The 27546-nt window shown below is 36.2% G+C and overlaps 2 protein-coding genes across 3 annotated transcripts in view; both read left to right on the plus strand.

Moving 5' to 3' along the window:
- Nucleotides 1-13088, plus strand: part of LOC121328686 (myotubularin-related protein 14-like) — a 28062-nt gene extending 14974 nt beyond the window's left edge. The window contains exons 16-19 of one of the 2 annotated variants that reach the window (XM_041273639.1): nt 70-208; nt 430-633; nt 3905-4063; nt 8227-13088. In XM_041273639.1, coding sequence (XP_041129573.1) covers nt 70-208; nt 430-633; nt 3905-4063; nt 8227-8404 — 680 coding nt within the window. In that variant the 3' untranslated portion in view covers nt 8405-13088. The remainder of the gene's footprint in view (nt 1-69; nt 209-429; nt 634-3904; nt 4064-8226) is intronic. The other variant, XM_041273640.1, reaches the window with a different exon arrangement.
- A 6645-nt stretch (nt 13089-19733) lies between these two features.
- The window catches only part of LOC121328998 (copine-9-like), a 105328-nt gene continuing 97515 nt past the window's right edge, over nt 19734-27546 (plus strand). The window contains exon 1 of the mRNA XM_041274160.1: nt 19734-19810. Coding sequence (XP_041130094.1) covers nt 19734-19810 — 77 coding nt within the window. The remainder of the gene's footprint in view (nt 19811-27546) is intronic.

Below are 27546 nucleotides of genomic sequence, written 5' to 3' on the forward strand. Positions count from 1 at the left end.
CCTGTCCCCATTGGAGTGTTTATTTTCCTTTCCTAAGCAGCTCTGAGCTCTGTGCTGTTTGTGTTTCAGGGCGGAAAGACCGGGGCAGCGCCACCAGCCTGAGTAGTGACTTCTCGCTGATCCAGGAAGACTCTCCAGCTGCAATGGGCAGCTTTAACTATGAAGGAGTGGAGCTGATATCAGCAGGGCCTCAGGCACAGGCTGCTTGGTGAGAAATTGTGATAAATGTTAAATCAATGTAAAAAAAAAAATGCTTCCAGAAAAAGGATGTATAATTGAATTGCCTCTACAAAACAAGCATTTTATTGCTGTACTAATGTACTGCAGTTACCTTTTGTAAGTGTGCTTTCAAGATGGAAAAAGCTTTTTAACATGGAACTGCTCTTAAAAAATGTCACTCTGAAACACTTTTTGACTGTTTGTATCCAGGAGGAAAGGAAGGACGTCATCTCCACAGAATGTGTTGTGGAGTAAACATCACCCGCTAGAAGATAAGCCCCTGTATCCAGGAGTGGTAGAGGCCAAGTCCTCCAGCTCTTCCTCTTCAAACCAATCTGAAAACAACTTCATGAGGCCAGGGAGCAACCCATTGCCGGTGCCGGGGAGTAACCCGTTGCCTGTACCAAGGGGAAGGTTGGTAGATCTCATCACTCTTACACACAAGATTAATTGAATTAATTCTGACAAAAACTCTCATTTGTTGTTTGTATGCATCCTTGTAAACTTCAGTAAAGATCAGAGGTGCTTTATAAATTCAACTTCCCTTCTATTGGAGATCGTGATAAGATGGTGTACAACAATCCAACCCACCATCGGTGCACGAGGTGGCCAGGTCAGGAATATGTTGATAGATAGGCTGGTCATGTAAAGAAATTAGGTGTTGTAAGTTAGGAAAGATCTGTGCCTTGGAGTACATCAAACAGAATTGTTGGCAACATTGAAAACCATGAAAAATGTATTATGCCATTATTTTTTAGGGCTGGGACGATAGTTTTTTTTTTTACTGTCGATGCATCATTTTCATAAAGACCTGATGCATTGTTTTTTCAGAACTCAAAAGCAACATGTAAATAGAAGTACATATACATGCACCCCTCGTTATATCGCCCCTTGCTATACTGCGGATTTGGATTGATCAGGAGTTGGCTCCCCATTTTTCTGTCTACATAGGCACTTACAATTACCGTTTGTTTTATTTCGTGCTGCACATCACAAACAAAGTGTACAAAACAGTTCAAAACAAAGCATTACTATCGCACTGTTATACACAATAACACAAAGCAAATTCAAACGGTTTTTATTTTAGCCAACAAGGTGCTCATGTGTGGCACTAGCAAAAGCCACAAGGCAGTGACATCAGTTCCCTAGCAACAAGCCTCCTATGTTGTTGTTTGGAATTGATTACTTCAATGTAGCAAGTTTGTGCGTTTGAGAAAGGAGAGGAAGACCCATGAAATTAATTGGAGACTGAAGTTGATGAGAAGCAATTACCCTCTGCTGTAGAATTAAAATGGTGTGCTGCTTTTTGTACAAAAAATGAGAAAAAGCAGTTTGTGTAAAGGATTTATACTGACCCTGACGTACCCGATAAAACGAGGGAGTCGTTGTACAGTATTTGTTAGCCTATTTGTTTTTCTATGGGTCTCTTGCTATGTCGCGGCCCTCAATATATAGCAGATTTATTTTGGACCCTGACACCCGCGATATATCGAGTGGGTGGTGTATTTTCATTAGATCTAATCGCGAAAAGTAAACGTTTCTCCTGTTGAACTTAAAACTACACATTTCTAATTATTTATGTCTAGTCACACTGTCGACAAGGTTCCCCACAAAAACTTAATAAAAAATACAAATATTACTGTATTACCTTAAGATGTCTTGACAGAAACTGGGTTAGTGAAAGAAAAGAAAAAAAAACCTCCAACGGGGAACACAAGAATAACTATTTACAAGTCCAGTGTAACAAAGTCTGTGCTCTCTTTAGAGCTTATTTTCTGTTTTTATTCAGAAATATTATGGCATCCACATTCTTCGGTTTCAAAGAAGAACGGAGTTTGTTCACAAGCATCCCTGCTTTGCTGAGCACGTGCTCGCTTGGGACCAATGTTGCAGGGATACTTAACATGCTCTTTGCCAAGGCTGCTATCTTTGGAAAGAGTGTCTGGCTATTTTTCCACCAAATCAATCACTGGCCATTTTAACTGAAGAAGGCATTCTGACATAATAAACTTTGCTCCACCTTGTGCAACCAGTCTCCTTGCTGCTGCCATTAACGTATGGACTTGTCGCACATTCTCCAAGCTCTTCTGAATGCAGAGACTTATATTGTGCCCTGCACAGCTCACACTTGCCACACTACCAAAAAGTAACACAGCACTCTCACTTGCAGAAAGCAAAGACATTGCTCTGCACACGTTGGCCGCGTTGTCATGAACACAAGCTGTTACTTTTGTAGCCACTTCAAATTGTGTTTATCTGATTGATCGCTTCTGCTAAATTCACAGCTGTGTGTCTCGTGTCATTTTCATGTTGCAATACTTTTGACTCGAGTTCTCAGTTTTGCTTAATATAATGGCAGGTGACTGTTAAACACTTATTGTGCCTTTCCAGTGATGGACATTGAATTACACTCCTGACTTAAATACTGTCAAAGCTTTTCCTTTGAACGTTCATAGTCCAGAGTAATGAAATGGAGATTGTCTTTCGACAGGGTATTTCATAGCCCGGAGAAAGATTTGCAATCAGATTTTTAAACGCAGCTCCCTCTACTATACAGGTTTGATATCTTGTGTGCCAACCCTCACTGTCAGGCCTGTTATTCCTTTTACTCTGATGCTTTTTGGATCAACTTTATTTCCAAATAAGCTGTCACTGAAAGTGTTGCTTCCTTTATTTTTTTTTACTTGTGTTCCCCCTGTCACATTTTGTCGGTACTGTCTTACTAAAGATCCTGCAGGACTACACAAACAGCTCTTTTACCTTTTCCATTTCGTTCTTTGTAAAAAAAAAAAAAAAAAAAAAAAAAAAAAACCCCAAACAACTTCCAAACGTCTGACGGCATTATTTTAAATTAAATCGACAATTTAACTAGCAAAATCTGATCTTGAAATGCAGCCTACCTCTAGCCTCTTCTCTAGACTACTAGGTTTTTTTTGTTTTTTTTCAGGCTTACTCTGAAAACCTACGTGCTGCGTAGTAGGCAGTTTTTTTTTTTTTTTTTTTTTTTTTTTTTTTAATTATTTTTATTTAAAGGAACCAAAGGAAAGGCAAGAAATAAGAGTGTAGATTTACGTTTTGCCAGTCCTAATAAAAAACGGTCGTGTTTTGCGTCTTTTTTTTACGATCGATGGTTATTCCAATGATTCGATGCATTGTCCCAGCCCTATTATTTTTATTAATTATTTATTTAAACGATGAAAAAAAGGTACATTTACAATGACAACAACCAAACAAGACCAGAAATTAGCCCGTTAATTAATGTAAAGCAAGATAAACAGAAAGACTGTCTGCACTCAAATCTTCAGATTTGTAATTACTAATAAATCAATAAGTAGGTATCCAATCTGGGGTAAAACTCTTAGTCTATTGTAATTGTACAATTTTTATATGGTTTTATATAATTTTACATACGCACAGTTTAGCTATAGAATGCCTTGGTGCATATTGACTACATTCGTGCAAGGTGTATTCAGTGCGCTCTTCATCAGAATGCTGAACTTTTCATCTTGGTCCCCTAAGCAATTTAAAAAACACTGGCGACCCATTAGTGTTCCACGTTTGCGTGTGCACATTGCAGCCCCTAGCCTGCCCTGCCCCTCTGATAGCTGTAGACCCCAGGATGCTGTCTATGAGCCAGTGGCTAGCGCTCTGACCCCACCATCTCTGCTCTCTCTTTGCACTGCAGATCTGCCGGCGAGTATGCACACTCCGGTTCTTCAGTCTCCACCAATTACGGCAGCTGGCAGATTGTGTCAGGCTGTGGCAGCATTAACGACCGGGGTAGCCTGACTGCTGAATCTCCCATACCCTTCAGCTTTCAGGATGAGGGAGCCAACGGCAGGATGTAAGTCCCAGTTGCACACTGCAAGCTGCTGGCATAGTGCCGAGTGATCCTAATTGATCATTTTTAAATACATCTATTCCATTCCAAGTCCGTAAAGGGGGTTAATAGCAAAAAGGCATTCATCAGGGTTGTTGGTAAAACAGCTGTCAATATTCACGCTGTAAAGAGGGAAATTTTCTTTGATTGTGGTTGGAAACAGTGTTTCCTATTCAATCCCATTATAATTCAAAAGCTATAATATGAAACATCCATGTTAAACCTCCAATCCTGTTCAGTTTTTTTTCTGTTCCTTTGACTATAAATAACTAGGGCCCCGTGTTTTTCGCAAATATGAAATACCATAAAATGAAATGCAAATATAAAACAAATCATTAAAGCAAACAGAGTGACTTTTAAATTGGGAGGTTTTATACAAAAAATACTTTAAATAAATACTTGAATCTTAGTTGTCAAGACTCAGCTGAAGGGAAACAAAAGCTCGGAGTAGCACTTGCGCCGATGTGTAATTTGAAGCAAGTCTTTTGGGAAGATACCATCGTTAAGCATTAGCTGTTTATTCCTTTTTCCTTTTGAGGGAATAATATGGCTTGTTTGTGTCTATTTTGTATAAGTATGCTAATTCTATGATTTCTCTAAACTGGTGCAAACTTTGCACTAGAGCAAATGCTGTTTTGGTTTTGAATGAATTTGAATGAATGAATCTGCTTTGCTTAGTGTTTTTAAATACTGAGAAACCCCAAGCTTGTTGTATTTATTAATGTACAATTCCTATTGTTTGCTTTTTACTCTGTATACTATGATTGACAGCCCCACAGTAGTAGGGCAGTGTAAATATATATATTGTTTCTTATTGTATTTTTATAGAGAGCATGGGTATTATTTACTGTAAGTAGGCAGTTAATTCAAGAGTGGTGGACTGCACGTTACCGTTATAGTCGCTAATGAGAAATTATGGTAACTAAATTTGTTTGTTTGTCAATGGCTACAGCTAGCTGTGGTCATGGGTCATACTATTTAATTATGCCATAATCTTTTTGGTGTTATTGCACCACTACTGTGACTTCTGTAACCCCTATAGTGGATTCTGAATCCCCTTGCAAATCTGTAAAAACAGTTTATTTTTGGGAAAACACAGCCAATTGATACCAGAGTGCACTTTTTGTAATTAAAACTTAAGCAATTACCCAAGGGAAGACAAGGACATTACCATCAGGTAATGAGTTCACCAGGATAGTTAATCCTCCTGGGGCATCACAGTTGCTGCTTATTAGAACCTGTGGAGTCATTAAATGTGAGGAAGTTCTTGCTATTTCAAACCTGCTTGAAATCACGAGACGCCTGCTTCACCCACCATAATATCAGAGTGGAAATCCGCTTAATCAAAATCACACATGCGTGCAGGTAAATCATTTTGAAACTATACTAACCTTTGAGCTGCTAAACAAACATGAAATATTTATGCACAGTGGTATATAGAGATAAATATAAAATAGTCAAAAAAAAAAAAAAAAAAAAAAAAAAATATATATATATATATATATATATATATATTATATATTAATATATATATATATATATAATATATATTATCATTATTTACTTGCTCGCTGACAGCTGCTGTAGAGCTCCTGTGTGTACAGATACAATTTGCTTAGTCATGGAATCGGACGCCCACTGACCTTTAATTCTCCTGAGCTGTAGGGGTTGCTGCCGTGTGGGAACATAATTGGTCACACTGTTCTTAAAAACAAAAAAAAAACAAGCTAAAGCAGGCTGTGGTGAACCAACCTTGTTTTAAGCTGTATGTTTTGCCTATTAACTGTTGAATCTGTAAACCCTTATCTTGATGAAACTTCAATTTATCGAATGCTCCAGGGATTCTATGTTGCCCAAACCTTGAATTTAAAAGCTGTTTAGATAACAAATGAATATATAGATTAACTTACGCTGAACAGCACCTGTTCCCTGCTGTTCTGATTAGAACCCTGTCATCTTTTAGCTGTCATCATTAGTGGTGGTTGAGAGCACGTGTGCTATTATTCTGTAAAAGATTGGTTTGCCCCCCACATGCCCCCTTTGTAAATAGAACACATTTTCATCTTCCAAAGCTGCAGAATTGATTATTCCAAAAAGGATGCAGGAATGCAGAAGTTGCATTTATCCATCATCATTTAAGAACAGAGTTATTAAATGAGGGTTGATGATTTTACCTAAATTGTTTTACAGGAGTTGATATCAGTGTTTAGGTTCTAGTCACATTTGTTTTTCTTCTAACATTTATGTTATGAGGATAGTTCAGAAACAATCTATTCAGGTTTTATTTCTGTACAGGATGGACACATTTACAAAAACAAAAAAAAAAAAATTGAAAAAGACACCACTTAAGCTACAATAAATGAAGGAGTGAACCTTTTGCACTTTTAATTAGAGATGTTCAGCAGCCCAGATGTCGAGTTAGCACCAGTCCTGCCTCCTGATGTGTAATAAGGTTGAATGTTCCTTTGTCTTGTGTGCCTGACAAGGGCAATAGGAATCTACAGTAATGAGCCCGGTCTGCCCTCTTCTTTACTTTAAATTCAGCTATAATAAGAGCAGGCTGGGTGTTCATTACTGATATACATCTTCAGTTGTATGTTTGGAAATGTGCCGATATTAAAATATGCTAGTATTACAAACTATTTCAGTACTTCGTATTGGCAGTGTTTTGGAACCGGTCCCCCCCCCCCCCCTTTCTGTTGTAGCCCTAAATCAGCTTAAAAGTACATTTTCCATTATAACTGCCTCTGAGCACACAATAGAAAACTGACGGTAGAAGATAGTGCCTTGAAAAAGTATTTAGCCCCCATCCCTTTTTTTCACATTTAAGAATCTCAGATTCAGCATTTGAAATAGGTTAAATTAGGATTTTTCCCACTGATCTACAAAGCCTTGAGCACCATGTCAAATCAAAAGAAAAATTCCAAAAGCTTTCAACAATTTACTAAAAATGAAAATGCAAATGATCAGATTAAAAAAGTATTCATACCCTTTATAATTTCAAGCCTAAATTTGCTCAGGTGCTATATATTACCTCAACAACAATTTGTTGATGGACTCCACCTGTGTAAGAAATTAGTGGATCACCTGCTTTTTAAATTAATCTGTGAGGATAAATACTGCTCTCTCTGAATGGTCCCACAGTATGATAGAGACTTTCAAAAGAAAGAATCAAAATGAAGACGAAAGCATTCTAAGCAAGTCAGGGATGTGATTATAGAGAAGCACAAATCTGGGGAAGGGTACAAAACCATTTCGAGGGCATTGAACATCCTTCGGAGCTCAGTGCAGTCCATCGTACAGAAGTGGGGAGAAATACAAAACTACCACCACACTGCCTAGATCAGGCCGCCCCTCTAAAGTTAGTTGGCGGGCCTCTGGGGTGGTCTTCGCAGTCCATATTGAGTATCACTGCTTTAAAGTCCATGTATTACCTTTTATTGGCATTGGTGACAAGATCCTTCTGTTGTGCTGAACCAAGAACTGAATGTGTGTTTTGCAATAACAACTCCTCACTCCAGCATTAATCTGTGCAAAGATTGTGTGGTACTTTTTTAAAATTATTTTTGGGGGATCAATAGAGCATTAAAACATAGTTCTCGAGTCAGAAACATATGAAATGTTTTATTGTTGTACTGTATTTGACCAGACTCCTTAGATTAAATATTTCACATTGGAAACTGCTGGTTAAAGTGAAATGGGCATAGGTTGTATTGCAGCAGGGAGCCTTATATATCTCTTTTCATAAGGTTGCTAGTCTGCTCAGTATATTAAGTATAAAAGTTATCCAATGCATCTTGCAATCAATAAAATGTTCTGTATACAGGTAAAGAAAATTCCATTCAAAACTGCAGAATGGTCTAGTAATATATAAAAGATAACTCCTCTCAGAACATCCGACCAATAAACTAATGTGTGTGTTTTTACCTGTGTCCTTTTTTGTGTATTTTGCAGTATGTCATTGAGTAAGTGCTGAAATAGTTAATCTAATAAATGCAAAATGTAAGCATGTTTTAAAAATATTAACTTATCTTCTTGTCACCTATTGTGATATTGTTTAGACAATAACCAATTATGGAAAGTGCAGACCATACTGTATTGATCCCATTCCCTTTCTCTTTCTCCAGGTGCCCACCAGTCCCGGAGCGACAGGCCAGATTGGAGATGGTGCGGGAGGTGTTCCTTTCTACCTACAGTGCCACTGTGGGGCTGAAATCATCAGCCAGTCCCTCTGGAGCCATCACTGGTCTTCTGGAGCAGTTTGCACGTGGAGTGGGACTGAGGGGAACCAACATGATAGTCTGACACACAGTGGTGTTTTCTGAAACAAGGAAAAAAAAACAAGGGCAAGACTCACCACGCACACACACACACACAAAATGGTGCCAAACATGGCTTTTATTATGCAGGGGCTACTGTTGTATTATTTTTCTTTCTTTTACTGTGGGGAAACCTTCTAAAAGTAATGTTGCCAATTTTATAATTTGTGTTATTTCCAAGATCAGTGTTTGGTCTCTTCACTACCATGGGTTTTTAAATGGCAGGATGAACTAGTTAACTTTTTTGTAAAACGCAGACAAATTACAGGACGTTTAACTTATAAGAGATGTGCGGTTATAATAACAACATTGCTTCCATTCTGTGGTTATCCTAGTATGTGTTGTTCTGTTTCAACATGCCTCCTGGGGTTTGTTTTAAGAGACATTGTGGGGGTGTGTTTTAGTGATCTAAACAATGGCTTATGTAAATACTGCCACCCTTAAACTTGTAAGCCAGTTTTAATGGGTCAGTACATCACACCTTTTCAGACATAAATGCCTACTTGCTGATGTAAGTTTGTTGTTTCTCAAACGCACGGTATGAAGTCTGTACACAGCAGAGGGGAATGTGTAGTATCGGTAAACAATTTGTTGCTCAATTATATTTCACGGTACTAACTGTAGAGGTATAAAAGGCTTTAAGATCAAAAATTGCTCGCCTTATAAGTTGTTGATTTTAAAGTTCACTAGCCTTAAGTTGAGGGGCCCTACGCTGCTGCAGGCGGTATTTGTAAGTCATAAAAGCATTACATCTGTGTTTGTGGATCTCACAGCACATTTACGGTATAGAACTGAAAAAGTTAAAGAAAAATGTACTTCTATAAAGTAATCAGCAAGTTTTATATGATGACTTCAAAATTCACTGAGCAATTAGAATTTTAGGTTACTGTCAGTTGTGTTTGCTCAATTTAAAAACAATAAACTGTTGAATAAAAACAAACTCTAACTCGGGAAGCCTGTTAGCACTCCACAGCAGCACAGAATTTATCTGACAGTTTGGGGAAATTTATTTAATCTCAAAACCACTGTATCAAGTGACAAATATTGGTTTAAGTAAAACCCCATGGGAGTGAAATGAAGAGCTAAATGGGTCTAAAACATACTAAACAATTTTATTGAAACTGAAATAGTTTGTTCACAAGAAAATCTGTCTCCTTGTCAAGTGGTCTTTTGGTGTTGACTGGGCAGAAAGTGGAGTCTTGCATCGTCTCTTAACATATGTGTGTAGCATTTGCTTTGTGTCAAGAAATACTTCTCATCACTTGCAACCGAAAGGAAAAGGCAGTCAGATCCTAAAAAAAGAAATGGGTTGGACTGTTAACAGGCAAAGTACACAGACTTGTACTTTAAATGTAGGTTAATGAAGAGAGATCAGTTTACAGACCACAAAATCTAGGTCATGGTTACCAGGGGACTGCAACTTTCAGCTGTGTTTTGTAAATTCTCCCAAAGTGAATATTGTTGCACCATCTGCTCTCTGTTTCATAGTGGCTTCTGTGGTCTCCTCTGTTTTTCTTCTCAGGTTTAGTGAGCATTATTATTTTTTAGAGGCTGAGTTTGATATTTAAAGTGTAAGTGGGAGGAAAATACAATTCAAATGAAAGTTACACATTATTTTTTCCACTTAATTGCAATTAGCCAGAAATATTCTTAATGGAGTCACCTTTATTTTATACAATAATTACTTTTTAAAAACAATATTAATTAAATGTGTACTCCACATGAAGGAAACAATGTAGTTAATTGCAAAGCATAGGAATTTCAATGAAGTAATACACTTGGCAGTTACAGGGGAAATGCATCCAATAAATATTTTCAAATATAAGATCTGGTAGTATTCTTTTAAAAAAAAAAAAAAAAAAAAACTTTTGCATGTGTGTGATGTTAAACAGCTACTGGTTGGGAGTTTCCTGATGATTTGTCCTGGTCACATGCTTCAGGTTAAGAGTTTAAATTCCAGTTTCAATGTACAGTAACTGTTAAAATAAATTAACACTTTCTTAAATTGAGAAGGAATGCATTTTCTTGTCTCAAACCATTTGGGTTTGCCATCTATTTTATAGGAACACATTTTTTTTTTTTTTTTTTTTTTAACTTAAAATAGGTCTTAAATCTAGTATCGTTATTATTAATAATAGTAACAAAAACATGCCCATATACATGTAGAATTTGTAAAATGTTTTTTGCAGTACAAGAAGTAATGTAATTTTGTTAGTTTCCAGTAAAATGAGTTCAGTTGGAATCCAGGCACTCTTAAAGTATGTACTTAACCAGTCATAGTGCAAGCCCTAGGTTTACTCTAAAGGTTTATAAGCAATTGCACCTTCACAATAAACCACTAGTTTAGATTTTTCAGTGCAGGAAAAACTTATATCTTTGATTAAAGATAAAAAACTTTTATTAAAGTCCATGCCCCTGGAGATTTTAAAGGAAGTAATTGCTATGCAGTGCTATGGAAGTACTGGTTCACAATACTTTCCCAGTGAAGCCTCGCTTATCTGTTCTTCTTATTTCATTTGATACTGAATATACCTCTGGGTGTCACATTACTTAATTCTAAAGTTAGGTGAACAAAACTGAAGGCAAACAGCTACCTATGGTGAGTTTACTCTTACTACCATGGTAAAGCCAAGGGTGAAAACGGTTTAGGAGAACAGTATATCTGTCTTCTAAGACTAGTCACTAGCAGCAGGCATTAGCAATCATTTTAAAGACTTGTGTAAGCCATATGGGTATCTGGTTCATAAGAAAAATAAACAGTGGAAAATCTGAATGGTTAATAGCAGTTGTCTTAAATTGTCCAATTTCACACTGCTTACAACATGAAAAATGTGTGGCCCAACTGCAACAAAATAAATGATTTTAAGCCGTGTGTGTTGTTATTACATAGGTTCCGTTCCTCAAGATTTAATAATTCAGTTTCAAGTGTAGTTTTTCACTAGTCCTGTGCTTTTCTAATGAAACACCCTTTAATGCTTAATACAAATCAGATGCAGCATTGTAAAAGGGTTCTCATTATTTTGTGAATATGTTTTGTTTACATTTTCGTCTGTGTTTTCTGGGATTTATACAGGGTTTCAATGATGTGTTCAGGGAAGAAAAGGGAAAACCAATTGCTAACCTTTCATATCGGGTCATGTGAGTGACATTATGAATAATTTTGGCAACTTCATTTTTATTGTAGAGGCTGCAGCCTAACACTTGTCTGAAGCTCTTCAGGAGTGGCTATAATCTGCCCTTGTTTTTCATTGAATCTTGCCGCTATTGTATTCATTCGTGATAGCACCAAAGACTGACCTATGAGCAGTATTGAATCCGGATTCACCATTGACCTTACTTAAGGTGTTTTTTTTTTTTTTTTTTTCTCTCTCTCTAATTCTCAGTTTTGCTAATGTGCGGATGTTGTCATTACATATACCTTACAGGGACAAGGGACCTAAAGAGCCCGAGCAGGACCCTGGGCTGATCTATTCACCCAATTTTTTTTAATTTTTTTTTTTTTTTTTTTTTTATACTGTAATCGTCACCTTTTGTATTGGTTGTAGGTGTGATGCAGCTCAAGGTATTTTGGAGGTGACATTTTCAAGCAATTTGGAGCAATTGTTTTAAAACGGCTCCTTTTTAAACCAACAAAAAATGGTCAAAGAAATTTTATTTAGCATATAGTTGAGTACACAATTTTGAAGCTCTGCTTGTTTCCTGCAATCAACTTGTATAGGAGTGAACTATGGCAGTTTTTAGTGAGCATTTGTGCAACTGGTTACAATGAGGCTCTAATTCTGAGCTGTCAGCTGAACTTGTATGTGTTAGGACAAATTGCCTAGGTTGGCTGTATTGACAGTGCAGTTGCATTACATCAGTAACCCAGTTGTAGACCCAACAAATGAGCAATACTGGCTGTCACACATGGCCAGTTTCAATTATAATTAAGGCTTCTGGTTTTTGGGTTTTATTTTTGATCACGTGATGTCCCTTTAAACATATCTGGAGCCAATTCGCTTTCTTAATCAAACATTAATTACCAAAGGAAGTTGTTTCTTTTTATCCTCACATCTTGACTGAGTTAACAAATGACGTGCATTGATCTCACCTGACTCTATTTGAACCTGCATTTCGTTCTGGCTGTAATCACCGAATTCACCTTACTAATTTCCACTGTGTTAGTTTCAGTAGTGCGTCACTAATTTAAACAATGTGGTATTCTGTTAAGGCTTAACAACTGTTGATTAATGTTTAATTTGAGGGAGAGAGATGGAAAATAAAAACCAAAAACTAGAAGCCCTAATTATAATCTAAATTATTGAGCATCAGGGTTTAGCAAAATTGAATTTACTTTAGAACTGTAAGTATGTGCACACACCACCCTAAACTACTTAATGTATGTTTTCTGCTCCTAAAAAATAAAAACTTGGAATTTCAAATAAGATTGGGAATTAATTTTCTTTTTCAAAATGTTTCGTTTTGCTAGGATTATTACTGTAAACAGTGTCATTTAATCAAATACTACAGCTGCACACACATGGTTGTTTAAAAATTATATTTCTGTTATGTCAAGAAAATGGCACATTTTTCCTTGTACAGTTACTGTTTTTTTAATTAATTTTATTATAATGATTACTGGAGAAGGTGGATTTGCAGATTGGGAGTAAAATAAAATTACTTCAAATGGTTTCTTGTCATTATTGTTTTATTTTTATGGTGTCTGGTTTAACTAAGGGATAATGGCATTGCTGTGGCATGTTACAAGCTAATAATTCCCAAGCCAATAATGGAATTTCAGAGGCATTATTTGAACAGGGGATTATTACCATTATTACTAGGCTTGCTACTTTTCAATATTAATCGGTAAAGCTTGTTAAACGTCAAAATTCCCCAAAAATACGAGTTTGACTGAAATAAATTTATACAGGATAAATGTCGGTAAAACCACTTGCTATTTTTTTTTTTTTTTTTTTTTTTCTTACCAAAAATAATCATTTAGAAATCATCTCCAGTTTGTGTAGTTTTTATACTCTCTGTCCCGTCTCTGTTCTGCTCTGAATGGCTAGGAGTCACTGTCGGTCATCACGGTGTTCTCTTAGCACTGTAGTTTCACTGTCACATTCACTGTCACTTTCACCCTGTTCTGACATCGTTGACTGAAGCAGCGCTAGGAATTCTCATTCATCTAAATGACTGTCGATCATCAATACCTGCACCAACTGTGCACTTTCATTTGCCAGCTGCAGAACCTGTCATTCAACACGCCTACTTTGAAATTAGTGGGTTAAAGTGTAGTTAGGCTTTTGCTATTGGTATAGGGTGACAGTTACTAGTTTGATTTGAAAATGGTGCGCAAGAGGAAAACACTTAATGAATATTGTGCAGTTCCCTGACACAGCTGAGGTCTCTGTGGCAGGACAAAGCGAGCCCGCCTGCCTTACCTTCCAGTGTCTGATTCTAGCTGTGCTAAAGCAGGAGAGTGGGGAGCTCAGACTCCAAATAATTAGTGCAAGTTAGTTCTGTTCAACTATAATGTTTCGTTCTGTGCATATTTTAACTCATAAATTTATGCTATAAAAGTCTATGCTGTGTTTTCTATGGCTTATTTGAAAACATTTCTTAATTTGTGTAGGACCTTCATCTTTACAAGCTATAGCTCCACTGTAACCAAATGTTATTTCAAATAGAATGTTATTAACCATGGTTTTGTTGCATGTTGAATATAATAAATGGGTTTTGCTAAATAAAATGTTTCTCGGTGGCATAAAATCTCTGTGTTTTGTTTAAAGCATAAAGGCAGATTTCACCCATTCTCTGTTTGAACTGAAATATAAACACCAAAAAAAATCCAGGTAAATTATTTCTAAAATAATTGTTGATTTGTCAAAAAAATAAAAATGGAATAGTAGCAAGCCTAACTATTACCAACAAACACACTTTAGAAAAGACATCACTATTGTACTAAAACTTTATTTACCTTTGTTTCAAATAATCAAAGTAGTGCATTGAAAGACAACAATGATTATCCTTTAAAAAGTGAAATGAACTGTTACTATACTGTCCACATATGCATAAAAAGTTAATTTTCTGAATAACAATGCATGTACAATAGATAAGTATTTAAAATTGTATCTGTCATAAGGAGGAAGTGATCTGTGCTTTATTTTGCTTTTAATATACCCAAATAATCCACCTAATGCTTTGGAAGCAATGTTTTACGCCAGACCAGGATATATATATATATATATATATATATATATGTGGGTGGGTGTGGGTGTGTTCTACTAAGCTACTTTTCTCCACGGGGGGCGGGGGATAAAACTTGAATAATGCCAAAGGGCAGCATTGTATGTCTTACAGCTCTCTTAATGTTGCTGATTGCAATAACCCCCACCACTGAATGATGGTCATCACGCAATTGTACCTTATATTATAACCTTATTTATGTTTGAACTATTCTTACACTGGCATAAATTAATTTACAATAATTAAAATCTGACATTGAATCATGGCAATTTCTATCTATGAGCAAACATCGCTGCCTCCAATTGCATTGAGATTTCAAGGCTATTAACTGTATAAAATGAATGATAACGACCATCGTTTTCTCAATTATACATTGGGAAAACACATACGTTAGTCTAATTGTGAAATGCATTATGGTTGGAACGTGTTGCCTATCATCCCTTGACGTAATGGTGAGAACATTAACATTTTTTAGGGAGGGAGGGGGAGGGGTCAAAGGACATATTTTAGGAGTAGCAACAAGAGTAACACATTGCACAATAAAAGATTGTGTCAAACATGACTTTGGTTTCATGTTGCTCTGTTAATTTCTGGTAGTGGATATGTTATTTACTGTTTTTGGAGTGATATGTCCCTAGTACTCAATTTCTCCATTTATCTTCATGTAGTGCCCTTAATTATTTATACAGCTGAGAGTCTACCCTGCCAAGCGTGCTTCAATTTTACATATTCATCATGTGTTCCAAATCAAACCGCAGCCTCAGTGCCAGACTGACACATTCACATATCCTTATCTGCTGAGCAGCACCATTTTGACTTAATGATGTGATTCTTCAGAGCTATCCCTGCCTATATTATCTCAGGTCTCAGAATAAAGAATATAGAATTGTCTGCCAGGTAGTCTTAGGGGCTACAACACTGGAGCATTTAAGGGGAAATTAGAGATGATCCCAGGGGATGTTTGTTTACCACTGCTTTTTTTAGGGCACTCTAATTGTGCTGTTTCATCTATTTGAGATAAAATTAAACAATACAGCATTCCCCTGCAAAATACTGGGAGTTTATTAAATTATAATAGAGAATTGGACAGAAGCTGTACACACATGCCAGCCATGCAGTACTCCCTTTTTATAAGGTAACCCATTTATTGCAGATAATTAGTTATTGCCATAATACCATTTGTAGGTAGAACCAAAATAGCATGTTTTCTTAACAATGGCTTCTACCTAAAGCTTTACAAGTAAGTTATCTACCATAGCTACGAACAGTGCTTACTGTTTGTAACATTTGCAGGTGAAGCTGTTGTTGTTTTCCAGCTTCTATGTCTGCATTTACAATGGTGGATGTCCTCAGATTGCCCAATTTCTGGTATTTCATCCCTATTTTTCCTCCCCAATTTGGAATGTAAAATGATGTTCCCTCATTGCAGCAAGTCCCCATGATCACTCAGAACCTGCCCTCCTCTGACTGTGTCTCACTGCACACCAAAGTAAGCCACTTGGGTACCCCAAATTCAGCACTGTTTTTGTTGCCCTTGTCCATCCTACCTTCGCCAATTGACAATTTTCAGGATATCTGCAGGGAATTTAACATATTCACTCAGGCTTCACTGAAACATTGGACAGTATACACAAAAGACTTTCAAGTTCCTGAAGGTGGCTGAAAGATCAGGTGACTTTACGTGCAGTGAGACCTAGCTAAATGCCTGTAGGAGGCATTTAGCTAGGATATTACTTGTAGGAGGCTGTCTGGTCCAGTGGTTAAAGAAACATACTTATAACCAGGAGGTACCCAGTTCAAATCCTAACTCAGCCACTGTGACCCTGAGCAAGTCGCTTAACCTCCTTGTGCTCTGTCTTTTGGGTGAGACATTCTTGTAAGTGACTCTGCAACTAATGCATAGCTCACACACCCTAGCATCTTGTAAAGCAGTTTGTGATGGTGGTCCACTATGAAAGGCGCTATATAAAAATCAAGATTATTATTATGAACTCTTCTTGTAATGAATTTTTATACTTTCAATTATAAAATGGGTATTTTGAATACTCTATCCTGATTGGTCAAAACAGGTCACATGGGGGTGTTGATATTACAGCATATCACCATGGGTCGGCACTTTTTTTTCAAAAACAGGCAAATCACTAGCAGGTATCCATACACTAGAATTTAAACACAAAAACGGCAGACATATTGGAATTTATCGCAATAAACATGACCGACGAGATTTATGTAAATGCTGAACTTTTGGGAAACCGAAGTGTACATGAGATGTTAAATGAATCTAAACCGGACACCAATGATTAATTAAAGTAGTGAAAAAAAAGCAGAAGTATTCAAATAAATTCAAATCTCGCCATTCTGATCGCTCTGTTCCCCGAACTACGGCGTTTCCCTATCCCGTTTTGAAAATAAATAGTTTAAAAAATATCTCTTAAACTTACAGCTTTTCACAAAAGATTTGGGTCCCTCTAAAATGTGACTGGGGTTAAACGATGTTTTGTTGCCGTTGCTCCCGCTTCTTCGGTCTGCCAGTCTGCTGCCGCCGGACCCACCCCCTTCGAAGCAGTGTGATCTAATGCTGAACATATATACTATAATTATTCTCGACAGTTCCTGTCATACCTTTTAAATGTGTCCAGGTACGATGGTATCATGTCTTATGCTGAGCCCTGCATTGTTTAAAATTGTTTCTTAACACTGGCCCAGTAGTTGTCCACGTTACCAAGCTGTAAATTGCAGTCAGTTTGATAAGTAACCGGGTATTCCATGCACTTCTTTCTCGCCAGTTTGAAGCTGTAGCACAAATCTGGTACGGATACCCCCTGTTACTACACCGAATAACAAAGGACGATTATATATATATATTTTTATAATGATTTAAAAAAAAAAAATGTTTTAAGGGACTATTTTTTCTAAGTTAAGGCAGAGGTGGAAGGATATTTAATAAAAATTACTTTTTTGTTAATTAAAACTTGTTTTTATGTTTTTTTTTTTATTTTTATTTATATTAGAGTATAACCCACACCATGTCGTGACTTATTGCTTACTTAATAGACAGGTACAGTACACTTTATTAACAACATACTGGACACTGAAGTAGTCTAAAGGTGCTTAAAATAAAGAGCAAATAAAGTTGGAACAGGGTCCATATTAAATAGTTCATTTTTGGGAAAATGCTCATCTTATAGACCCTTGTCCTTTATAGAAAGTTACTAGTAACAGTATTTTTCTGCTTTCCCCTAATTTTAGAGACTGTGAACAGTGCACATTCCAATATAATCGGTATCACATTAGGACATTATCTTTTCTAAACGTTTAATTATTAATTGAATCAGACTACTAAGCATAAGAATCGTTACATATTGTAAACGTTTACAAATTGTACTCAAAATATGCTGAACAGGGATACACACATGTTTAGAGACCAAGTATAAGTGAGGGTAACTTGGTAATAAACGTCCCACCTCAGCTGTGTATTGTTCATGCATTGATAATATACCACTGTACGTGTAAACAGCAAAGATCTAGATATATAACTAGAGACCCGGTAGCGTTGTAACTAAATGGTAAGACACTCGATTTTGCCATGTGCTGTTAAACTGCACTGTACAAATTGTATCTATTCTGTTTGTATGTATTTTAAATGAAATGCGAGCAATACAATTATAACGTATGTGGTATTCAAACGTATACAATATAAAACATTACTTAAGTTTATGATTGATTCGCAGTTCTTTATAATAGTGTCGTTTTAACAATACAAAGCAGCAGACACCTGCTGCCGCGTTGAACTTGACATCACATATTGCACTGTTTTATAAATTAACTAATAAATAAATAAAACACAACGTGACTGAAACTTTGAAAAGCTCATTTGCGGCTTGCGTTTTACAGTTTGTGTTTGGATTTCAGGACCTTGGATAGCGCATAAACGGGTAAAATCCATCAAAGGGGTTATTTCTGCATAACAAACCTTTCGAATCCACTCTGAAAACCTCGGTTAAGGGGGAAATACCAACCTGCACAATATCCATTCCCAGAATGCGCGTGGTTGAATCCCTGTAAAAGGAATAATTATCCCCAAGCACTGTTTTCCTGCCCTCTCATCGTGGCTCTTATGGCGCCAGCTTGAAGCGAGGAAAGCCATTCTAAAAAGAAAGGTTGAGGTTTTAAGATAATCTGCATTAGGAATACATTTCAGTTTTAATTAAGTCCAGTCATAAGTAGTCCTACTTTAAATTATTCACACGTAAATGTACATTCTGTTTGCCGGTGTTTTCTTTTCTCTGTCCTTTAATTCTCAGTAAACAGGGCTACTCTGGAACATTACAGCCATATTTAGAGACACTGCTTGAGTGTTGGTGCTTACGTAGTATGTGATCTTTTTATATTTGAGAACGCACACTTGAAAATTAACATTTAAGTGTTTCTAAATACAGAAAGTGTTTGTTTAGGTTATTTAAATAAATATACGTTTTTATTCACAATGGGTTACACATCCAGCTAAACAATGTGATTCATATTTGAATTGTGCTGCTCATAATTTCTCTATTTTAATCCCCTTGCTTTCATATTGAAGTGTACGGAATGGTTTATACTAAAAACAAAAAAATACAAACTATTCTACTCACACTGCCCAGTAACCCTATTTTGTAATGGTGTATTATCAATTTGTCAGGCTATACAATAAAGCCTTGACACCTTCGTTCTTATTTAATTCATGAGACAAACCAAAACATACTAGAATATCAGTGACTTGAAAAAAGTGCTTCGACGTTGAGCACTTTATCCATCCCCGCCGAGTATATTTCTCAGTCAGTACCGCCACCTGCAGATTAAAGAGAGAGCGCGAGACAGTGCATCAGTTACAAACGCTGCAGACTTCACATTTACTAGCAAGAAAAAACAACGAAAAGCCACCCAGTATCTCTTCTTATGGACCAATATTGTCTTTTTTTAATTACACTACGGTGTGCATTTATGTTACCTCTTTGAAAGCGACTTTTACGAAACTATTTTTTTTTTTAAGAAACTACAGTACCATTAAAAAAAGAGTAAGATATCAGTAAGATTTGGAGACTCTGAGAATGGCGTCAATTGGAGAGTTCGACCCTCTAACATCCAGCGTTCCTGCAACCAAAATTGAAATAACAGTCTCGTGCAGGTAAGGACAGTTTAAACGTTCAGTTTTTCATTCTGTTTGATAAAAAAAAAAAAAAAAATGTCGAGATGAGTGCTTAACCAAATGCAAATAAAAAACCTATTGATGTTGGTTTTGAATTACAAACCAAAAGGGTTGACTTTAAAATATAAATATTTTATTTTGAAACTGGTTGCACTAAAAGTGACGGTTGAACCCAACTGCAAATGCACAAGACGTGTAAAGTCAGTAGGGGTGAAATATGTGCAAAGAACCACTTAAACCAATAATGTTTATATAAAAAAAAAACTTACAGTTCGCTATTTTACTTCAGATTTGCCTGTGGATGTATTTGCTAAATGCAACACTATTAAGTTTGCTGTCTTCTATGATAAGTAGCTCTCCCAGAATACTCTACCTGGTTCCCCACGATTGTAACTGATACTTATGGGAATATACAAGACAGTTGCTTATTGTAATTAACCACTACATCTGTCGAAGTAACATCCTAAATACCGCCTCTTTGCTTGAATTAAGCCGCCTGCAGAACTCACTCAATCACACGTCTTGATGGGGATGGCAGGTTGGTAAACGTGTCGGCTTTTGCATTGTTGCAGGTGTTGTTAAATTCCGAAAGGTAGGAGGTAAATTGCAGCAGTTGTTGAATTGTTGAAAATCAGTAGCTATTTGAAGGACTACGTGTAGATGTTATCAAGTGCGATAATTGGCTGCCCCCCGTCAACCCGCTGGTAAAATTACTGTTGTCAACTTTTTTTTTTGGTCCGAAATTCTAAAATTAACTATGCCGACCTATGTCTCATATTTGGCTGCACAACAAAATGACAGTCGTACCTTCAAGCCTGCAGAAAGACTATAACACTTTTTGTTTGTTTAGTGTGCAATTGTAAATTAAACCCATGGCTTGTACTACAGTTCTATAAAACACTAATTTATTCGCAACAGCAAAGGGTTCTTTTTACAATTTCAATCATCACGTCAGATCGACAATTACGAATTGGTTTAAAAGAACTTAAACAAAATAAGGGTTACAGTGAGAACCGTAAGGAACAATGGTATTCTATATTAAAATGCCCGTGGAGCCACATTGGGAAAGTAAAGCATCATTCTTTGCAGTTAATGTGACTGAAAAAATAAGTTACAAAAATTGTGTGTAGTTTTAGATACAGAAGCACCGGAAACTCGGAGGTGCGGTGAACGTCTTAGAGATCTTGATTTCTGTTACACTATAGATAACTGCACCTCATCGTTTGCAATCATGCTATCACTCGTTGATGTAGCGATGAGTGGTTGATCTTGGCAAACAACTTTTTTGTGGATACTGCTGTGATTCATTTCAGGAATCTTACAATAAAGTGTGTGATACATATTGCATTTTTTTATGAAACCTTTTACAAAATTGAGAACTGCAATGCACGTGAAATCGTGGTACAATTTTCAAATATAAAACCCACAATTTCCACTTTGAAAGATTTTCTTACATTCAAGTGACACTTGATTGTTGAACATTTTAAATGCAATTCCTTATTTTGTTTAGAACCTGTAAGGCATTGCATTCTTAACAGCAAAGGTTTTGATATATACATCTGTAACCATTATAAAAACCCAATGTTGTTTAATATCTGTAAATCTGAATTGTTCTTTATAGAACCTAAACAAAATGTGTGAGACCATTCCTCATGTAAACATTAAGACCAGTGTAGTTTTAGATATGGAAGGACTAGGCAACTGAGTGCATACTATCAGCCTGCAATCTACATCTTTGAGATGTGTTGTTTTGCCCATCATGCATGAAACTGGTTTGCAATAGGGGGTACAGCTTTTATATATTACACAAGGTTAGAAACTTCCACGTCCTGCACCCAGTCTTGGGTTTCAGAGCTCCCTTTGTTTAGGTATATAAATTAATTCAGCAGGTGCCAGGAGTTTGAACAATCAGGCCCCTGCGAAATCTGCTCTGAATTAACTGATCACACTTGAGTAAGTCTCACCTGTGTCGGTAGCAAGAGGAGTTCATGCAGCTGTAACAGAAGGAATGATATGTTTAACAGAGGTTGCTCAAACCCTTGGCTACTGAGTCATTTAAATAACACACTTAATGGATGGCAGTTCAGAAACCCAGGACTGGGTCCAGGGCTAGTGTGAGTTTCGAACCCTGTTACATAATACAAGGCAGGAAATCCATTTCCATGACAAAGCTATTGTTCAAGTGAGGGACAGTCCACCCACACTAAAGTGTGTGCTACATAATACAGGTACCTCTAGTTTTTCAACCAATCCCTGTATGTAGAAATACGTGATACATGGGGACACCTAATGGTTTTTATTATTGTTGACACTGTGCAAATAACATTACAAATTTAAAATTAATTAAAAACAATGTTTTTTATTGTTCGGGCAAATCAATTAATGAGACTGTTGTCAAAATTGTTTATTAATTAATTTTGCTGAACCACTACAGCATATCATGCAGGATTTGATTTTACATTATATGGACGCTGCTTAGCTTATCTGTGCAGATATTAAATCAGTCTGAACCGATTCTCAGAAATACAGGATCAGTATATACACACAAGGGTACTGACTGTTCGAATTATCATCAGGTGTCCTATCCGTATCCAAACTATTTGACAAGCCGTTTAGGTGGATGATTGATCTTGCTGCAGGCATGCATTAATCAGCTGCTACTGAGAGAATGTGTCTCTCCTCAACCTCAGAAAGGTCTTCACATTTGTAATTAGCGTTCTTTCTGAGAGACTTATCAAACATGATGTTTGAGAATGTCATGGCTCATTAGGCAGACAAAACACTGAACTCCCCACGAAGACATAAATACAGCTTGGTGTATAGAGAGGGTGGGATTCCAAAGAACAAATGTGAAGATGAGAACATTCATGTAACATATGAAGCTGCAGCATAACTAACATTTTAATATGCAATACTGTACATTATCTGTTTCCACTTTGGTCCAAACATACATAATACATACCTGGGTATTACAACATTAAAGGTGCTACTGGCTTATGTAAATTGCACAGCAGAATTTCACTGACAAATTGCAGGGACAATACAACTAAGTAGTTCATTGAAAACTATGTTCATTAAAAAAAGGAATACAGTACAAGTCATATGTTTGCATTTGCATATTACAAAAAAACCCACAAAAGCCACTCTGAAAAAAACAGAAATATTTTACAAAGCCTCGTAGTTTCCATAATTACAATTCTTCTGTTGCCTAGCAAAATTGAGAACTGCAATATATTGCAAACTTACTTAATATTGCAAAACCCAGTTTTCTCTATTTTACAGTTCAGGCATAGCCTTCCTGTTGCCTTCTAATATCCAGCCTTAGTGTCTATTAAACAATCACTGTCTGTACACCATGCTTTGCAGCTAGCTTGTATCAGACTGTCATACTCACTCTAGTTCTTATACTGGTGATTGGTTGATCTTAACAAACAGCTTGTTGTTGATACTAACTCATTTTAGGAAGGTATAAGTACAGCAGCAATTAAGTGTTGGTGGCTGCAGTGTTGTTTGGCTTAAGAATCACTGATTCAGAAGTCATGTTTGTGAAGTGTCATGAGGTGCATGTACATGATAAACAATCCAGTACGTGTAAATACACAAAGATAAAGAAATGAGATATTGTTGGTTTATTGCCATACACATGTTGGAATAAATATTAGAAACACCTGCCATAACACTGTCAATAGGGTGATTTGGTGTGACAAGCCTGCTGGTATTATCATCTGCCACAGAGCAGCTATTAGCCCTCTGTGAAATTTGGTCAGATGTACTGTCCAGCACATTGCAACTTAAACATTCTTTGAAGGAAATGTTGACTTTTATATAGATTGGACATGACAAGCCTTCAAGGCATTAAAATTGTTCAGGTGATTATATGTGATTGCTGCAACTATTTTCTGAAGGGGAAGTTATGATGTGCAACAAGAAGATGCAAGTTTTATATATTGCAGGCAAAAGTTTTGTATCACCTAGAATTTTAGGATTGAGACATAGTACTGTATATGAACATTATTTAGATCTTTTATTAAACATCACGCAATTCAACAAACTAAAAAATGATATCACAAAATTCTACTTGAAGCCATAACAGTGGTACAGTATTTCAAGTTAGATAAGTTTATGAAAAACCACAAAGCGGTATGTAATTAAATATGTTAATATAACATTATTCAGCAGGTTTCATTCGACTTTATGAAGCAAAATTAGTTCATTCTATAGGATGATGTAGGGAAAATAAAAAGGATAAAAAATATTATTCAAGTCAAATATATATATTAATATAGCTCAGAAAAGAATAGCTTTAAATGGACAGAGTTATAGGCTCCAGACTGTAGCAAGATCAAACTGAGTAATGGGCACAGAACCCCTCTCCATTTTTATAAATGCCTACGCGCACACCCTTGCAGTGGTGTATTTGGAATGTATGTTTTTATAACCCTGTTCCTCTAGAGTCAGTCGACATGGCACTGTATTCTCTGCCCAGCAACAGTGTTTAAGAAACATTCTTGTAAATCCCTTATCAGTTTCATTCACTCATAGCCCCCCTTCTCCACACTCTTGCATTCCTCAACTAAAGTAACCCACTCAAATTCTCAGATTCTTTGTTGTAGACAACAGCATTTCAAGAATAATTTGTTCTAATATATAAACTACTACAAAATTCATATAATGATGCAAAACCTTTGGACATAGCTGTAGCTCCTGTCACTGATTTATTTGTGGTGTTGTATCTATTAAATTTATTCTGTAATATTTTAAAACTTCATCTCCATGTTACAGTGAGTTACAGTCATCACAGTGTCATTTCTCGAGTTGACCACATTCTCTAAGGTGTTTTCCTAAGCAAATTCTGGGGAGGTATTTTCTCCTCATAAACAACATACTGTAAAGGTTGGGGCTGTATGCATGCAAAACAACAGCTGTGTAACTAACGACTCACATGGGGTAAATATGTCTGAAGCAAAAGCCAATTATTATGGCTGTTCTATTTGTTCTCCACGTGGGGGATGACCTCGACAAATAATGTGTTGTTTTAAAGCTTGCTTGCTTTCCAACAAAAATTAAATATTTCCTTGATGCAAGTCATTGAGGGATCAAGCAGCCTTCCTTGGCCCACTTGATCTGGAACTACCTGATAGACGGCAGATTACAAATCTCCTGATAGAAACTGAATAAGGATGAGGCTTTACCTTTCTCAGAGCCAAAGGTCTCTTAAGAAGACAGTTGCATTTGACAGAATGGGAACATCCTGTCCCTTAAGACTTAAAATCTTACCAAAATCTTAAGCAAAGTGTCTGAACCTAACAAGAAGGAAATACAGGCTATGTTCAGTAGAATGTAACTGTCAAGGAATAAGCATCTAGCCAATCCAGAATAAGGAATCTAGCCAATCCATTATACAGTTTGAAAATCTCTTATAACAGGGAAGCAGGACCTTACATTTACTTTTAATGTCATATATTTTTTGTATTGGCCACACTGGAAGGGACAGAACAAGTAGTGGCTATGTGAGCTTCCCCACATTGCCAAATCCCTTGCTTCAGATTCCAACTCAAACTTTCCTGAAGGAATTAGAGGCAGAAATCACTGATGAATGGTCATGTACTAAACTTTACTACAGATCAAGTGCCTTTTAATATAGCCCAATCGCAATGATACTGTATGATCAACACGGACTTGATAATTCTGAAGTTGGGATCTGATGTTTGCAGAACAGTTTCAGCTGGCCTTATTAATTTATAAATAGGTTTCTATATATTCACTAACAATTAATTTAAAAAAAAAACCTAAATACTGTTTGTTAACATGTTTGTAAGCTAGTTGTTAAAAGTTAGGCATATGTAATATGAACGCATGTTTCTGGAAAAATCCCTGAAGTTACAGTCTTTATGGATCACTGGCATACTGTCTTCTTCACTGCAAATAACACACAAGACGATATGAGAATGTAATAGACTGATACCATTTTGTAATGTAGAGATAATATTTTGATTATTAACATATTCTTAAACTCATTTCTTTAAATGTAGAGTACATTATATGTTTATGTAGCTATATAAAAAGGCAAGAGTATGCCACAGCATACCATGTGATCTCCAAAGCCAGAGAAAGACATTTCTTTTTTATTTCATTCACACCACAAATACTAGGTGCTTCATATGGTAAATAATATTTACGAGTTATACTTAGTTTCTGTTCATATATTAGAAGTTTTTTAAATGGCGATTAAGGCTGTTTTTTTTTATTTGCTTTTATAAACTTAAAAAGTGCTCATTTTAAATATAGCATGACCCAATTTTATGGCTGGCATTTCTGTTTCACATACATTCCACATCTGCTGTGTTATGGAATGAGTCTGTTTATCTGGATACATACAGCAATGACAATGATGGATAAATTGCGGAGTAATGCAAATGAAGACAAACTAACCTATGGGTTTAGACAAGAGATAGTATGGTAGGTTTCCAGTCTATGCTAAAAAATGACCTGATTTGGTAACCAGCACTTTAATAAATTTGATGTGAAACCATGACAACGTGTAGACTGCAGTAATAATGTGTCAATTTCCAGCTCTGAAGATATATATATATATATATAGCTTTAAAAATAACCATTTTAACACAATTTGGGTTTGAGATTATAAGCACTGTTCATAGCTCCCTTTCCATTGCTCCTGTGTGTGTGTAATGTCTGACCAACAGAGCTGATTGATATACACCTTGCTTTTGCTCATGCTAATTAATGACTGATGAATTATTAATCTATTTGCTTTTTAAATAAATTAAGATAATTTATGAGGATGCATTATTAGCACTTAACCATAGCAAATTGTGACATCTGTGATTGGATTAACATAATTAAAAAAATAAAATCACCAAATTCGTTTATGTAATTGGATTTATTCATTTACTGTGTTGCTTATCAGGATAATGCCTCTTTTTACAAAATACTTATTTGTTGATACACCTCACAACATCAAACATTCAGAAAGATCACATTACCATCCCACACATTGTAGTTGGTGTAATCAGACTTGCAGGTCCCTCACATGAGTGATTTCATGTGTTATGCAAAAATTATCCTTGACATGTATCCTGTAACTTAATTCATCAGGAGTTAATTAGTATGTGTAAAAGCAAATATAGGGACCATGCTATTCCATTGCTTATTGCAGAGGATACTGAAATTGAACAGTGATGCCCTATCAAAATATAATTAAGGAAGCTGACTGGTGATTATAGTTAAGGAATGATTTGTCAGTCTGTTTAAAAACACTCAATCGTGCCATTGTTAATATAATGGAGACTTTACAACAGACTAATCATAAAATATCACTAACAGCCTTTTAAAATCCCCCAGATCATTGCTAACTACTTTCTCTTGTCATTAAAGCTTTTTAAACACTCAGATAATATAGTATATCTTTAGAAGATGCTGTACTGACACTGTACCAGATAAGTGGCTGTGCCTGTTAGCGTCATGAATGTATTTATTTTTTTATTCTGCTACCTGCTGCTTGATTAGAGATGGAAGGTTGCATAGATGAAGCTTTGATGACCACTGGAGGTTGGCTTGATTGCTGAATTCAACTGCACGCTTTTTTTTTTTGTTTGAGCAAATTAAGAATGATTACATTAGCAGTGCATTGTAAGGTGTAGGTGTATGCAATTACAAAACCCACAACGGACTGGAGTGGAGGATTAGTGTTATGA

This window comes from Polyodon spathula, chromosome 16 (assembly GCF_017654505.1).
Source record: "Polyodon spathula isolate WHYD16114869_AA chromosome 16, ASM1765450v1, whole genome shotgun sequence".
In the NCBI taxonomy this organism is placed as follows: Eukaryota; Metazoa; Chordata; class Actinopteri; order Acipenseriformes; family Polyodontidae; genus Polyodon; species Polyodon spathula.